The sequence below is a fragment of the Podarcis muralis genome, chromosome 1 (assembly GCF_964188315.1).
Source record: "Podarcis muralis chromosome 1, rPodMur119.hap1.1, whole genome shotgun sequence".
Classification (NCBI taxonomy): domain Eukaryota; kingdom Metazoa; phylum Chordata; class Lepidosauria; order Squamata; family Lacertidae; genus Podarcis; species Podarcis muralis.
Genome location: NC_135655.1, coordinates 4,490,426 through 4,507,354, shown reverse-complemented (window position 1 = coordinate 4,507,354; position 16,929 = coordinate 4,490,426). Strand labels below are relative to the sequence as shown.

At 43.3% G+C, this 16,929-nt stretch overlaps 1 protein-coding gene across 5 annotated transcripts in view; it reads right to left on the bottom strand.

Annotated features, from left to right (window-relative positions):
• Nucleotides 1-16,929, bottom strand: part of FERMT2 (FERM domain containing kindlin 2) — a 92,112-nt gene that overhangs the window by 42,014 nt on the left and 33,169 nt on the right. For 4 of the 5 annotated variants that reach the window (XM_077936198.1, XM_077936226.1, XM_077936257.1 and 1 more), the window contains exon 3: nt 1,998-2,132. The exons of the other annotated variant lie outside the window; for it this stretch is intronic. In XM_077936198.1, the coding sequence (XP_077792324.1) occupies nt 1,998-2,132 (135 nt within the window). The remainder of the gene's footprint in view (nt 1-1,997; nt 2,133-16,929) is intronic. 5 annotated transcript variants of the gene reach the window in all.

Sequence of the window (16,929 nt, the reverse complement as noted above, 5' to 3'; positions counted from 1 at the left end):
ATCTTTAATTATGTATGCACGCTCAGAAGCATGGGGACAAAGGAAGAATATCTAGATGTAAAAACCTAATTGTGGTTGGTGACACAATGGCAGGAGTCTGTCCTATTGATTTCTGACTTCCTAGCAAGCATGCGGAGCCTTACTCACTTGAAGATCATCCTGCAGTAAAGCAGCAATCAAGAGTAAGTTTGACTTGAAGTCATTCACAGGGATATGACACCTCTAGCTGCCCCTTAAGATGAGGAGGCTGGCATTTTAAATGGAGCCAGACAGGAAAGATGTTTCAGGCATTAAGTTACTACTTGTGTTTACATCAGTAAAATGATCTGTTAGACATTTCTCCACAGGGGTTCCTTGGGACTGGCCCCAGCATGCCCTCTTCACACCTCCGAGTGTCTGATGTCAGTACTTCCTGCTGCCAACTAAGAAGGTCCTCAAGCCAGCGCACACTGCCTCACAATTAAAATTAGATGGCAGCTTTTGGCAGGACAGAAGGCTCCAGAAGCTAGAGATATGCAAAGAACCAATTCCTCATGGGGTTGCTTATAGCAGGTGCACCCATGACCCTAGCAGTCACTCTGCTGGAAACTGGTAAGACACAATTACTGCACCAACACACCCCTATGACACTGGCTGCCTATAAAGCAGTATATTAAACTTAACCTAGTGTTAAATTTGAAGTTTAGTGTTGGTATTCAAGGCCCTGAAAGGTACATGTCCTAGCTACAATTCAGACTTCCTCCAAGAATCTCAATCTGACCATACCCCACCCCCATGCTGAGGGATCCCAGCGTTGCATCTGAAAGCTTTTTAGAACAGAGCAATTTTCAGCACGGAATTTGTTCCTTCCAGATGTCAGTGTTTTGCCAGAGGCCTTTCAAACATGAGGAAGACTGCAGAGAATCCACTGCATGTTTCTCATTAGGGCATTCATTCTTTTTCCCACGTATCTAGTTTGGAAATTTATTTTCAAAAGCAGAGTACTATACAATTTTAATGATAAAATAACTATTGTCCCCCTTTAAAAATATTTCAAACACGTTTTGTTATTGCAGTTTTGCATTTTAATGCTAAACACCCAGGGCTCCATTTGGTGGCTGGGATATAGGCAAACACCACTACTATTTTTTGTCAGTATCACCATCACCCACACTACGTGGGTGTTCAGAATGTCACATCCATACAACAGGGCTGTTCAATCCAGGGCTATTCTCAAAATATCTGCAATGCCTGGAAACGTCCCATCGTCTTCAAATTCACAACTTCCATTCAGAAGCACCCTATCCAACTCTATAAACAAGCCAAGTCATAGCTTGTATGTAGGAAGAATCCATTATTAGACAGCCAGCAAAGAACATAGGGCTACTTTTTAATATATCTGCAGGCTGTGCTATTAAACCAACAAATACAGATAAAAACAAAAAATTTTAAGCTTCCCATTATCCACTGGCAGGTGAAAGGAGAACTACTACTGCTTCTTATTTCAGAAAACAGTTAGCACTTCCATTGACACAAAGCTAAGTTATTATCCACCGTATGGGGTGCAGAAATGATGAGCAGGTGTGTGTGTGTGAGGGGGAATTTGGGAACATACAAAGAGATGTCCCCCGATTCGACGCTGCAGCTAATGCACTGTTATCCATGCGCAAGGCCAAATGGCTCAGTGAGTCAGGCACAATACTCAGATTAGCAGTTGTCACAGTGCCACTGTCTTAATTGTGGAACAGGGTGAGTCTAATTACCAAGCAGCATACAGCTCCCTAATGAATTCTGTAGATTTTAGCTGCAAGGCCATTTCCTGCAAGGCCATCAAGAGATTAGGTGTGACTGTGCATCTTTCCATTTAGCACCTGCTCCAGTTTCAGTTCTAAACTTTCTCTTCCTTAGCATTCCCACCCACCCACCCAGTGACATGTTTACATCGCTCTCCATACTTCTCTCCTTCCCCAAGCTCTTATTATTCCTCTTGTTCCTCTAAAGCAAAATATAGGCTCCACCTGATCCGGGGGTGATTAATGGTCCTTCCAGCTCAAGTGTCTCATCTTCATACTGGTCATCCAGTTTTTTCTTTTTCTTCTTTGTGGGATCTCTGGGCTTCCTCAAAAGGGAGAGTTCCTCTGGATGCCTGATGTCTAGGAAAGAAGAATAGGAGATGATGGTTTAATCCTTCCAAGCAAACAGGATTGTTGTGTACCTCAGCAGCTGTTTGAAACATCTGTAAAAACTTTAAAGTAAACCTGAACCACTTTGTACTCTACACAAAATTGGGTAGGGAAAACAATCTTAGCACTTTGCTTGTGTGTGTGTGTGTGTGTGTGTGTGTGTGTGTGTGTGTGTTGTTATGCCACTTCAATACATAGCCAACATCAACATACCAACAGGTCATACAAACTGCATATGATTTTGAGAACAGTTCTCACCAGGCAATTCCGGAACCTCAGCTGAAATGACATCTGCCCCCAGAGGAATTCTGACCCACCACGAACAGCGGGGAGTTGATTTGATTTGGTTCTCTTAGTTGCAGTATTATAGCATCTTTCAGATATATTTACACAGAGAGCCATGCTCCAAAATCCTTGAGTACAACACTGGTTAGCTTAGCCTACCCTCCCTCTTTATTACCAAACAAGGCAATTTGTATAACACCCTTGTTTATTTTAATCTTATGCAATATTTGTTTTGAGTTTTTTGTTGAATCAGATAAAAACTGTAACACCAGTTAAACTAATAGTTCTTAACCTTTTTTGAGTCACTGGCCCCCTTTCATAGAATCAAAGAATTGTAAATACAGTGGTGCCTCGCAAGACAAAATTAATTCGTTCCGCAAGTCTCTTCGTCTTGCGAGTTTTTCGTCTTGCGATGCACGGTTTCCCATAGGAATGCATTGAAAATCAATTAATGCGTTCCTATGGAAACCGCCTTCAGACCAGGTCCGGGAACAGTCTGTCCCCCGACCTCTTCTGAAGGCTGGGGGCGGGGGGGAGACAAGGGCTTTTCTTCCCACCCCCAGCATTTTAAAAAACCCCGGGACAGCGGAGGACTTCTCCGCTTTCCGGGGCGATCTTAAAATGCTGGCGGGCGGCATTTTAAAATCGCCCCGAGACAGCGGAGGACTTCTACGCTGTCCGGGGCGATTTAAAAGCCCCTGGGAAGGCAGGCAGGGGGGACAAAGTCTTTGCTCCCCCCCCCGCCTGCCTTCAAAAGCCTTCCGGGACAGCGGAGAAACGCGCTGTGTTTCTCCGCTCTCCCGGGAAGGCAGGCAGGGGGGAACAAAGACTTTTGCCCCCCGCCGGCCTTCAGAAGGTGTTCCCGCCCCGCTGCCCGGCTTCGGAGGAGCCTTCCGAAGCCGGGCGGCAACGGGAGGTGTTCCCGCCCCGCCGCCCGGCTTCGGAGGAGGTCCGAGGACAGTGGGGAAGCCGCGCAGCGCTTCCCCGCTGTCCCAGAGATTTCCCTATGGGCTTTCGTCTTGCGAAGGAAGCCCATAGGGAAATTCGTTTTGCGAAGCGCCTCCAAAATGGAAAACCCTTTCGTCTAGCGGGTTTTCTGTCTTGCGAGGCGTTCGTCTTGCGGGGCACCACTGTAGCATTTTCTGCACCCAGTTCACAAACCCCCTGAAGCCCATCCAAGGACGCTAAAGGGGTCCATGGATTGCAGGGTAAGAACCCCTGAATTAAATGATGTACACTGAGCTTCTAGTTCTCCGTTCAATGGTAAGTCTAGAATGCTTTGACATTCTGGACAGGCAGTAGTGTTTGTTGCAGCAAAACTAAATAGTCTTAATGGATTTATTACAGCATAAGCTTTCATGGATGACAAGAGCTCTAATCCCCTCCTATGTTGTTTACAGTCGTGATTTATTGTTTTATTGATACTGTAAGCCACCCGAAAAACTTTGTCATTGGATGGCATGCAAATATTGTAAATAAATAAGAACTACTCCACAGAAGCTTTTGCCACAATAAATCTGTTGGGCTTAAGTATGCCGTGACACTTTGTTTTTCCTAGTTTTAATGCATCTGAGAAGGGATTTGAAAAAGGAATCCAGCATCCCACTGGCAACAGGAGAGAAAGGAGAAGAGCTGTTTGGCTTTCTACTTACTCTGTTTTTTGTTTTGAAAGAAGTGCCAGCTACCTGCCAGAGGCACAATTAATTTGGAATATGTCCATCTGGAACAGTTTCACCTGAGCTTTCTGTCAAGACATTCTTTTTAACTCCACCTCCGAGTCTCCCTCCCCAAATCCACTTCTTCAGCGCAAGTGTTTTATGAACAACATAGCCCAATTTTCCACTGAACTTTAAAGTCCTTTGCAACTCTATTATTGTTCCTTTCATTAATTACTAAGCTACATGACCTTCATTCTATTGGTCTCCTTTCCTCCAGCCCTAGAACAACTGGTCACTTCTATGAATGAAGAAAGAAAGATAGATAGATAATTACACACACACACACACACACACACACACACACATATATTAATGGCATTAAATAATTGTTGAATAGTAATACGTTCCACATGCTTGCTACTACACCTTGTTTTGGTGGGAAAATGGAAACAGAGTTTATACTTTCTCCCAGGACCTATAATACAAATGCCATTAAATACATCTGGTCAAGTATTTTATGATTCACTTACTCCAAGTGTTAAGTGTTTTGTAACAAAAACAAAGGCCACACTTTTAGCAGAATCCTCCAGCAATTAGTATTATTTATCTTGAGGTTCATAACTAGATTTTTTTTATTTTATTTTACACCTGCAGGGGTTACTTATTAAAAAGAAGCAGAAACAAAAAACTGAATGTTGTAGCAAACAGAGTCACCCAACTGTTAATAAGCTTGCTCAAACCTTGAGGGAGTTGGGGTGAGATAATACCCAGGGATGCATTCTCATGGCATCTGCAGAAGTAATTAAATCTGCTTGATTTTCAGTGTGGTTACATCTCATAGCAAATTATGTTCCCATCAGTGGAACTTTTCCACAAATTTTAAAGAAGGATGTTCCATTACACAAGGTTTTGAGGGCAGCACCAATCTTGCACCTCCCCCACCCTGGAAATGCAAATCTCACATTGCACAAAACCAGCCTTTGTGCAAATGCACCACAAGTGAAAGTATTGTGACTTTTAGACGACATCTGAAGGCAGCCCTGTTCAGAGAGGTTTTTAATGTTTGATGTTTTACTGCTGCTTATTCTTATTCTTATTAATATTATTCTGTTGCGAGCCACCCAGGGTGGCTGGGGAAAACCAGTCAGATGGGCGGGGTATAAATTATTTATTAATTATTATTATTATTATTAGGAAGAGGGTATCTCTTGTGGGACACGGGTGGCGCTGTGCGTTAAATCACAGAGCCTAGGACTTGCCAATCAGAAGGTCGACGGTTCGAATCCCCACGATGGGGTGAGCTCCCATTGCTCGGTCCCTGCTCCTGCCAACCTAGCAGTTCGAAAGCACGTTAAATTGCAAGCAGATAAGTAGGTACCACTCCGGCGGGAAGGTAAATGGCGTTTTTGTGCGCTGCTCTGGTTCGCCACATGACCCGGAAGCTGTACGTCGGCTCCCTCAGCCAATAAAGCGAGATGAGCGCCGCAACCCCAGAGTCGGCCACGACTGGATGGACCTAATGGTCAGGGTGTCAATATGCAGCCTCTCACACATGGTACAGTTAGATATACAGGATATGCACACAAGAACATTTTCTGGAGTCATCAGTGAGATGAGCGCCGCAACCCCAGAGTCGGCCACGACTGGACCTAATGGTCAGGGGTCCCTTTACCTTTAGGTGGGGCATGGCCCAAAAACAAACAAACAGTTTGGGAACCACTGCTCTAGACCAACCTTCTCCAACCTAGTGTCCACTTAATGCTTGGGACTACAGTTCCTACAATCTTTGAACAGTTGCCATGCTGGATAGGAGCTGATGTGAGTTGTAGTCCAAAAGATTTGGAAGGCACCAGGCTAGGGAAGACTGCTTTAGCTTCTAAAGCAGTGTTTCCCAACCTTGTGCCTCCAGATGTTTTTGCCCTACAACTCCCATCATCCCTGACTAGCAAGACCAGTGGCAAGGGATGATGGGAATTGTAGGCCAAAAACAGCTGGAGGCACAAGGTTGGGAAACACTGTTCTAAAGGGTGGGAGTAGGATCTATTCTACTTGCTGTTGCGTGCTAATTAGAAACATTTAACAAAAAGGCAAGGTTGCGTGAAAACGTCAGGTTTTACTCCAGCATTTTGAGGAAACGGCTGTATGAAGTTAGTGGTGGCGAGACCTCAAACTGGAGGTGGTGCTGACAGGGAGATTTGAATCCACACATTTACAAAATATTCCCTGGCCTCTACCATTGGGGTCACCTTAGTCTAGACCAGGGGTCAGCAAACTTTTTCAGCAGGGGGCCGGTCCACTGTCCCTCAGACCTTGTGGGGGGCTGGACTATATTTTTGGAGGAAAAATGAACAAATTCCTATGCCCCACAAATAACACAGAGATGCATTTGAAATAAAAGGACACATTCTACTCATGTAAAAACACGCTGATTCCTGGACTGTCCGCAGGCCGGATTTAGAAGATTGTGCCAGATCCGGCCCCCAGGCCTTAGTCTGCCTACCCATGGTCTAGACCAGCCTTTCTCAACCTGTGGGTCCCCAGATGTTGTTAAACTACAACTCCCATCACCCCTAGCTAACAAAGTCAGAGCTCAGGGGTGATGGGAGTTGTAGTCCAACAACATCTGGGGACCCACAGGTTGAGAACTGCAGGTCTAGACCAAATTCATGATGTAAGAAAATGCTGCTATGATGAGAGTTAATTGGCAGAGATTTAACCTACTTGGGGAAACTGGTGTGTTCCAACTTGCTACTATAGCTCTCGTCATTACAATAAACAGGCTTTAAGGGTAGGCAAGTGCTCCTCCAGTCAGTTAATTATATAGAATAGATCCTACTCCCAGCCTTTAGGGTCTACAGCAGCTGTGCTTTTGGCAACCCTCAAGAGGAGGGGTTTCTAGAGATGCAGGAGTGATCACAGAGCACCAGGTTTCTCTTGCTGTTCCTATCTGATGTGCAGAAGGCATGCTCAGGTGGCTCTATTGGAACCTGTGGAAGGAGCAATTGTCCACCTTTTCCCAATCCTACACTCTTACTGTGATCTAGCAGTCACAAGGGCAGTAATATGTTTAGGTCATATCTTTAACTGCAGCCAAGTTATGTCTGTGCTATTTTACATAAAGATTAGAGAGTGCACAAAATCTTTTACGGTATCAGATGACACTAGTAGAGGAACAGCCTAAAAGCTTTTCCACACAATTCTAAGCTCTCTCTCTCTCTGTCAAGAGTGTCATATCAACAGCTTTATTTGCTTGACCTTCTGAAGCTTGGTGCCCATACCTTTGAACTGGGTGCCAGTACAATGGAACAAGGTGGTGTGGTGTGGGGGGAGCCAAGTATCAGTCTTAAAGGATTAACAGCACTTGGATTGCTTATCTGATAACACAACAATAGCTCTTACTCAGTCTTCTACACTACAAAGGCAGGCCCACACTGATTTACATTTATATCCTGCTTCCTTATAGGGGGGAAACCCTCCTCCTTCTACAGTAAGCCACAGCCTTTCTTTATAAATTATATGCTTAATTATATGGTATCTGAAGAAGCGTGCATGCACACAAAAGCTTATACCAAGAACAAACTTAGTTGGTCTCTAAGGTGCTACTGGACAATTTTTATATATATATTTCGACTGTGTCAGACCAACACGGCTACCTACCTGAATCTATATGCTTAATGGTTATTACTATTCAGAGGTCAATTTAGGCAGGTCCACAGGTGGCATCAGATAGCCATTTTTCAAACAGCATATTTTAGGTCACTGTAACCCCTATGTAAAGGAGCACAAATGGCTCAGGTATTATTAGAGAGTGGTTTTAGTTGTGTTAAATGCATTTTTAGTCTTTAAACTTCCTTAAAGACATGTTGTCCTCTGATGTTCACTGAGCTTGTTCATTCATCCGTTCTTACTTTAATGCCATTTAAACATTAGTTCCATTTGCTATGCCTATGCCATCTCAACCCAAGCAAAGACACTGTGGATTAATCCCCTCCAAAGTCACACGGTGTTCCCTTAAAATGCTGTGATAAAACGTGTTAGTGCTTGGTTATGCTAAGGTGTCCCTTGACTTAGAAACAGATTTCTGCTTGGTAGGGGTTCTCTACCAGTGAAACCTAGACAGGATCTTAAAAAGCAGAGACATCACCTTGCCAAAAAAGGTCTGTATAGTTAAAGCTATGGTTTTCCCAGTAGTGTTGTATGGAAGTGAGAGCTGGACCATAAAGAAGGCTGATCACTGAAGATTTGATGCTTTTGAATTATGGTGCTGGAGGAGTCCAGGGGGTCACGAAGAGTCGGACACGACTAAACAACAACAACCAGTGAAGTTGGAAGTTAGAAAGCAGTACCTTCTGGATCTGATCTGTAATATTGTGCGTGTGTGTGTGATGGGGTACCACTACCAATGTGCATGCTCCATAATTGCTTCCACAAATACTGTACCATCTTAAAATCCATCACCCAAGGACTAGGGTGGGAGGCAACCTTGGGAGGGCTGGTGGTAGTGTGGGCCTTGTAATACTGATTGACTTGGGTCTGGGGTGGCTGTTGCTAAGGGATGAACTGTCAGAGGGGGAAGAGCTGGCAGGGTACGGAGGACGCCTTTGGCAGGGAGCAGCCCAAGTCAATGGATGGGAGGCCACCAACCCTTTGTCTGCAGAGATCAGGGAAGGGGAGGCAGTTCTGCTGGCTCCCTGTCCTGCCCCATACACAGAGTGGAGAGATTCCCTAGCAGCAGGGTAGGCTGTCAACCAGCCAGGAGTCAAGGCTAAACAGCTGGAGAAGCCCATGGGGCTGATCTCCATCCTATCACAAAGAACGCAGCAGCCGCACCTCCACAAATGGGGAAGACCCATGGCCCTCGGGGAAGCCCATGCCTCCAAGTAAACCAGTCTTGTAGAGAGTCTTGGAAATGAACAAGCTGAATCTCAACTTTAAAAGCTGGCAGGGGGGCTGTGCCAGGAAAGAGAAGAAATGCCATGGTGCATCTGGAACAGCAAAACCTAGGGCCTTCACCTATCCCAATTACAACAAAACCTGTCCCTTCCATATCGGTCTCTACAGTTGCAGCAGGCGCTGTAACCTTCCAACTGTTTGATTTCAGTCTCAAAGGCACATTGTCTCCCAAGACAGAGAGATGCCAGCCAACCACTTATGTTTAAGTACCACGAGAAGTAAAGCATTCAAGGTCTTTCGGTTGAGACAATGATACATATACTGCCATTACCTTGACTTTTGGCTTGCCATACTCATGGGGTAGATTTTATTTATAGTTCATCAGCAGTCAGTAGCTGTTACTATGGGGCAGACAGTGCTTATTTCTAGGGCAGTAAGGCATTCAATTATGATTAAAGTGACAGAATGAGGTTTCCAAGTTGTGGGCTAGAAGCCAAATCAGGCTTCTGAAAGGACAGCTTCTTGGAAAAATCAATCAACTCCTTCACTTGCCTAAGAAAAAGAAAATGTGAAGAATCCCAACACGGTTATCAGGAGATTGAGCTCCCTCCACAAATAAAAACAAATGTTCTCATTTTCTTTCAACAATATTTGTCTCAGTGTAATAACCATTCTTAGAGTCTTCTATGCTTCCAAGAGGTCTTAAGGTGTTACATATATTTAATGAACTATTTTCAGTTGCATAGTAGTATCCTGTGAATAGCATGGGCAATCTGCTTAATTATTTGTCATCGTAGCTTAATGGAACTTTTAGGATACACCTCTAAATACCAAGAGCTGGGGCAAAACAAAGGACAGGTGGTGCCTTCAACTCTTGCTTGCAAGAGTTCTAAGGACATCTGGTTGGCCACTTCTGAAGAAGAAAAAGAAGGAGTTTGGATTTGATATCCCGCCTTTCACTCCCTTTAAGGAGTCTCAAAGCGGCTAACATTCTCCTTTTCCTTCCTCCCCCACAACAAACACTCTGTGAGGTGAGTGGGGCTGAGAGACTTCAAAGAAGTGTGACTGGCCCAAGGTCACCCAGCAGCTGCATGTCGAGGAGCGGAGACGCAAACCCGGTTCCCCAGATTACGAGACTACCGCTCTTAACCACTACACCACACTGGCTCCTGAAGGTGTTGGTGGCACCCGTCTGTCTCGGGATACAATGGAGGAATGCACCTTTGGGGGTGGAGTTAAATTGTTGGAAGGTTACAGCAACTACTGGGGGGTTCCACATTTGCCAAATATCCTCATTCCCAGTCGTGATGCCTACTTTAGGTTATCTGAACAAGCCAACTTATGCATGGCTGTCAACAAGGCTAAAGTTTTTCTGTTGCAAAAGAATAATTAGCCAACTAGCTTTGTTTAGATCTGTATTTAAATTCTGCAGTGCTGTTGCTGAAGTTCTTGAAATGTTATTGTTTGTTTTTTTAAACTGGAACACTGAGTGCTTTAAAACCACTTTCTGTATGTTGTTATTGCAAACCCCCTTGAGGGCCTGCCGCCCACTTCAGGCCAAAATGACAGGATGCAAATTTATGGGCGGCGGGGGGGGGGGGGGGATGTGACTGGTTACATTTGAATGATCTGTATTCCAAGTTAGGCTTGATCAGGAAAGTGCTAGCAGGTCTGAGCTCCCAGGATTTGAGAAAATAGATCATGTGAACCAACATGCAGCTCTGTTCCCATACTATGCCCTGCTGCTCATTATCAAAAACATTCAGTACAGAGTGAAAACAATCCTAAGTACTTCTTGGTAGACCAATGGAAGTGTAGGATAACTGGAACAAGACAACTTGTATGCTGGGGGAGCCTTTTAGGCTACATCCAGTGCATTGGCAGGAGCTGAGGAAGGAAGGTGTGAGGCTGAGTGAGGTATGGTTTGACCACTGGGTATGAAGAGCCAACTACCAAGAGCATGCTTCAGGCAGAGTATCAGAGTCAAACAATGGGAGGGGGCTAAAACCAGGACCCAGACCTTGAGTCTGTGCAGTTTCCCATCCATGTTGGTTCGGCTTGGTCAGAAGGGCACAAAGCCTGGCTCCAGTATTTATTTCAAACCAGAATAACACAGAGGCTCCAGTATGTATTTTGAACCAGAGTAACACAGAGGTCTCAAACTGCCTGGGCTGGTGGTGTGTCCTCTCTATTCCTTGTGTGCTGGAAAACGGCTCTGGGGGTTGAACGCACACTACGGTGGTACCTCAGGTTAAGAACTTAATTCATTCCGGAGGTCCGTTCTTAACCTGAAACTGTTCTTAACCTGAAGCACCACTTTAGCTAGTGGGGCCTCCCGCTGTCGGAACACGATTTCTGTTCTCATCCTGAAGCAAAGTTCTTAACCCGAGGTACTATTTCTGGGTTAGCGGAGTCTGTAACCTGAAGCATCTGTAACCCAAGGTACCACTGTAATAGGTTAGGTCCCAACACTGGACAAGTTCTCAGTTCAAAGCCTGAATTCCCTGGTAAGAGTTCAGCATCCAAATGGTACACACATGAAGTGGATACATGGGGATGAAGAAGCCACGATAAGCACATTTGGGATGTTTGACTAGAGCCCTTTTTAATCACCCACTAAGTGTATCGTGAGGAGTCTACCCCCCACCTTTCCTTCACAGAATGAAATGAAAGCTTTCCAAAAAAGGGTTTTAAAACATGTTTTGAATAAAGAGATGGTCTTGGCAATTGTGCTGTTTAGTTTCTGTAGCTGAAGCAAAGAAATTCCATGGGCTTAAGGACTACCAGATGACAACGCTTGTCCCATTTTCCAATTACTGCAGAAGCTGGATTGCAAAGGCAGAGCGCAAAGGTATACAGGTTACATTCAGAATCATAAGGCAACAGTAAAAAGAGAAGGGGGGAAAAGAAAGCCTGAAGATAGGGTTTGCAGTTTTAATCAACTCACAAAATCTCTAGACTAAAAACCTTTGTTGTCTGGTATGCTGGAATGATCTTCCAGCAACTACACCTGGGTGCATAAAAGTAAATAGCTGAGGTCTTAAGGGAATTTGCAAAATTAGCCTTGCTGAATATAACTGAGAAAGCACATTTTGCCAGAAGCAAAACACTGCTTCGAAACTGACAGCTTTCCCAGTTTGTTCTCTGCAACTGAAGAGCAGTAACACACACACACACACAAAAAAAAGGTTGGGGGGGGGGACACATTAACTTTAAAGTTTCCTCCTGCAATTTCCCCGCTGTCAAAGCACACTATTACATTGTACTTATTTTACTCAGGATTAACTTGGTGTAATACTCCAGAAAGTTTCCGTACTTCAGAGAAGGCAAGTGACTTTCTGTCAGTGTAAATTAACTAAATCTGTCAATTCCATCTCTCACACACAGACAGCCATTGCATGATAGTAGGAAAAAATAATTTCGGTGGGAGTTGGTGCAGTGGAATTCACTCGTGTACTGCATTCCCTTGTATGAATGCCATTTATTGTTTCTTGCCCTTTAATCAGAGCTTTCAGACTTAGGACAAGCTTCTGAAGGGAATTTCCCCCTGCTTGGATGATGCCAGGACCAACCCCATTTGCTGCGCCAATCAAGAACTTCACTGTTACAATGAGCTCCTCCTCCTAGTACAGTACCAAATGCCAACTATCCACTGCCAACATCATAAGACTATGCAATATAAATACGGGTTTTCTACTTTTAAAAAATTGCATTATTTTTTAACATTGTGTGCAATTATTTTTTAACATTGTGTTCTTCCCAAGAGCTCTTCTCAAGGCCTTTAAATAGTTTCCCTTTCTCTAGTCATCAAGCTACTCCCCAATTTTCTCCATCTCTCTCTTCCCTCTACAAGTTTTCCCCACAAAGCCTTCTCTCAGCCAACAGAGAAAACACAGTAAATGTGGAAATGACCCTAGTTAAGTGCTGGAACATGCAAGCAACTGTCTTGCACGGCTGATGCTCAACCGTAAGGGAAAGACTGGCTGTTCCCACAGGTAAGCCATCCCTGCGCCTATGAAACTAGAATGACATGGTAAGCATGGATTTCAGAGAGATGAGTTCTAGCTTTATCCACAACATACATGCAAACCCTTAATATGGGACAAAGGAGTTAAATACACAACTCCTGCCCCACCCGGCAGGCTGAAGTGGTACCGTCTAGTAACAGAGGAACCTTACATGTCCGATGCTCACGCAACACGGTTGTCACTCTGCTTTCCCCTTCACCCTGGCCTGTCTTTGGATGCAAAATGAACACGTAACACACAGGTGGGAAACCTGCTGACCTTGATCTCGATTTACATGGCCCTGACACCCTCTGAAACTGCCTTGTTCTTCTATCCCACCAGAGTTCCTTTCTTCCTGTTCCTTCCTGCCCCATTTTTCCCAGCTTTAAAAAAATGTTTATATTTCTTTCAAATTATTCTGAAACGACACAGAAAGGGAAGGATTTCATTTTGATAGAAAACGATTTTTGAAACCTTTCCCCCCATGGTTGTATGCCTCACTAACTATGCATGTTCCAGAAAGCCACCTAAAGTTGAAAACAAGGGAAACCAAAGTAGGGCAGGCTGAGCGATTCCTAGAGAGTTTTTCTTCATTGATATTATCTCAGTTTTCACTAGTTTTTCCCCTGGAGGGGAAAGTAAACCCCTTCCACTTAAATGTTCTTTTAAAAAATGGAACAGAATAAAGTAAGCTCAAAGCCTCAGGGTTGGTCAAACGGCTGCTGTGCTTGATCATTAAGGGGTATGGTCGTGTTTCATTGATTCTCGTTGCAGAACACACAGCTAAGAAAATGCTGTGCCAATTTTCACAGAAACATACTGTTATAAGAATTCTAAGGTCTCAAATATAGAATAAATGTTCATAAACGTAAAGGCAAACACACACGCATAAGTATATAAACCATGTGTCTGAAATAGTACAGGAGAGCAATCCTGAAGCCATTTTGACTCTCCCAAATGGACCTCTCATTTCTCTGCAAGGAGGAAGGAAATGGGGAAAGCTTTCCAATTGTCTTTGGACTGTAGGGGCTGCTTACACCTCCCTGCAAATACAGTCTGGCAAGTATCTGTTAAGCTGAGCAAACTTTCAATATGTGTAAGAGATTCCGGGAACTAAAGCATTTCAAAGGAATAGCCAGGCTACCCAGAAAATGTACTCAAGTAAGGCATTATCAGGTATCCTGGCAGACAGGAGAGAAGCAACACTCCCAAATTTCTGCACACCATTGTTCTGGGTCTCTCCTACCTCCTTGCAAGGAGGGGAGGGAACTCTGTTGCAATGGGCACAGATGTCCTACTGAAGTCACTAGAGAGTATGTGCATTTCAAGACTGCAAAAAGATGTGTGATTCAAACTCATGCAGTTATCTTGACAAAGGACTCCGGTTTACCCTATATGGGGGAGGACCAGGCAGCCCACAGGACATATGGTACAACAGCTCCCAGGAAAGCATGCTTTGTGGATCTGAATCTATTCATACCTAAAGTTATGTGGCACTTTCCTGGAGAGAGAGAAATAAGTCTTTCACTAAAGAAACTCACAACCTACGGTAAATAATATGTTTCTTTAAAGAACAAGGCTTTGTGATCATGACTCCTGCCCGAGCATAAGCAAAAACATACATACACAAAAGCACAATCCAAGTGATTTAAAGATTTTCTTGGCACATTTTTAACATGCTTAATAAGTTACATCAGGACATGGAGAAATGAAGAACACAAGAGACAAACTGCATGACCATCCAAATTATGACTATTTAGATTTATCAAACCCAAGTGATTACAGATGAAGCTACACAAAGGACAAAATACAATTCTAAGATGGAACACTTCTTTAAAAACCAAACAAAAAAAAACCACACCAAGTGCTTCAGTGTTTAAAACTTAAGTGACATGTCAGTACACTAAAGCTTGTGGTTTCAGAGAAATGAAAAGGGGGTGGAAAGAGACAGCATGTAAGCTGAAAAGTTGGGAAAATCCACTTTAGGGCTGGAGAAATTCCCTTAAAAAAGGAAATGGGACTGAATGTGGGGATATTTCTCAGCGCTGTCTGGCTCCAGTGAATCATTAATGATATTGATGTCACACATGGACATTAAGAACAAAGAAACCTCAGACAGGACTTGCCGCTAGATTTTTATTGCTATGGGAATCTGAGAGATGATCTTCCATCAGAGTTAGAGTTTTATGCAATTTAACTAACAATAAGGCTGTCTTTGAGGGGAGAGAGGTGATTTGAAACAAGCCACATACCAAACATTACCACAAAAGCAAGGGTAACATTTCACTGAATTATCCATGTATTCTACTCAACTGAATGCATGGATAATTCTACTCTTAAGATCTGGATAATTTTAACTATTATCAGATATTCAGTAATAGGGCCTCACCCCACTGCACTGACCCGGTCTTCTTGGACTTTAAATCTTGAGTCCAACTTGGAGACAGAAGCTTAGCTACGGACATTAACAGAGTTTATATCAGAAGTGAGATTTTAAGTGGGATCTTCATGGACCATAGTTCAGTCTTTTGCCAATGAGCTACTGCTTAGTAATTATTTGGGGGATTTGTTATGATACACGTGAGAAATGAATAGTGGGGTGGGAGTTGGCTAACAAATGCAAAAGGATTTGCACACAAATGAAGACTACACATAATGTGAAGAGTGCAACTGGATCAGAACTGGAAGTTAATTTGTCCATCAGTTTTACCAAGATCATTATATACTGTATATATAAAGAAAGCATGTTTGGGATGTTTTATTGGCGATTTATGCATTTGGCCTATGCTTAAAATATTCACTTGAATGAAGGTCAAGCGTTTCCATTCTCTCCAAAGCTGAAACAGCACTTTGTGAATGCTCTTTTTCTGGGGAGGGTCTGTTGCAGTGCCAATGAGCTTTCGGGAAGCAAGGCTAATTGGAAGTGTCCCAACATACTGAAGACATAAAAATATAAAACAGTAAGAGAGAGAAAAGAGGGAAGAGAGACTTGCAAGCAGTGGAATTGTTTCCTGCCAAAATAATCTCCCTGATCATCTACATGAGAAGGCTCTCGCTACATTTTAGGAATTTTCTACATGGATTTTAAAACAATTGAAACACATGGGGGGGGGGTTAATCAGATTAAGAAAAAGCTTATGAGTCACAAAAGAATGACAATGTACTGTGTATAACTATTAGATGTAGGTTTTTGTTGACAAAAAGGTTACTTTCAATATGTGGAGGCTGGAAAATGTTCTAAAATTAATGATTTTTAATGGGAAACATTCCAATTCTTGGTATATTTTTATTGAAACTTTTCACCATACAATACACTAAAAATCAAACTAATATAAATAAAAATAAAGAAGAAAAGAGAAAACAAAAGAGAAGAAAGAAAGAATTAACACTGTGAATTAACACAAGTCAATTTGGGAAAGTGGAGTGGATACTAGTACCAGTGAAATCTTAAATCAAAGCTGTAATTAACTTTTTTCAGATGACCATCCGTAGAAAGTACATTTCTACACAGGGCTCTGTTATACATGCTAAAATTAGTATGTTTTATTACTTTCAGTGCCTTCATTTTTGTCTTTATCTGCCCCAGCCACAACAAAACAGGTCTCTCCCGTATTGGTCTCTTCAGCCACAGCAGGAACTGTAACTCTCCGATGGTTTGACTTCATCTCCAAAGGTGCACTGTTCCACTGTCTCTTGAGACAGATGGATGCCAACAACGACATACTTTGCCTTTGACATACCAAAAAATCCTGTGGGTCTGAAGGCCATTTCACACATTAACAGCAAATACAGATTTTCCAGCAAAGACACACTTTGCTAGAGAGCTGCATCTACTCCTGCCTCTCTCACAAAAAGTGGTTTGAAATACATGCTTGTGTCATTCATTCCCAAGTAGGGTGCCGACGGAGGTGTTTTAACCTTCCT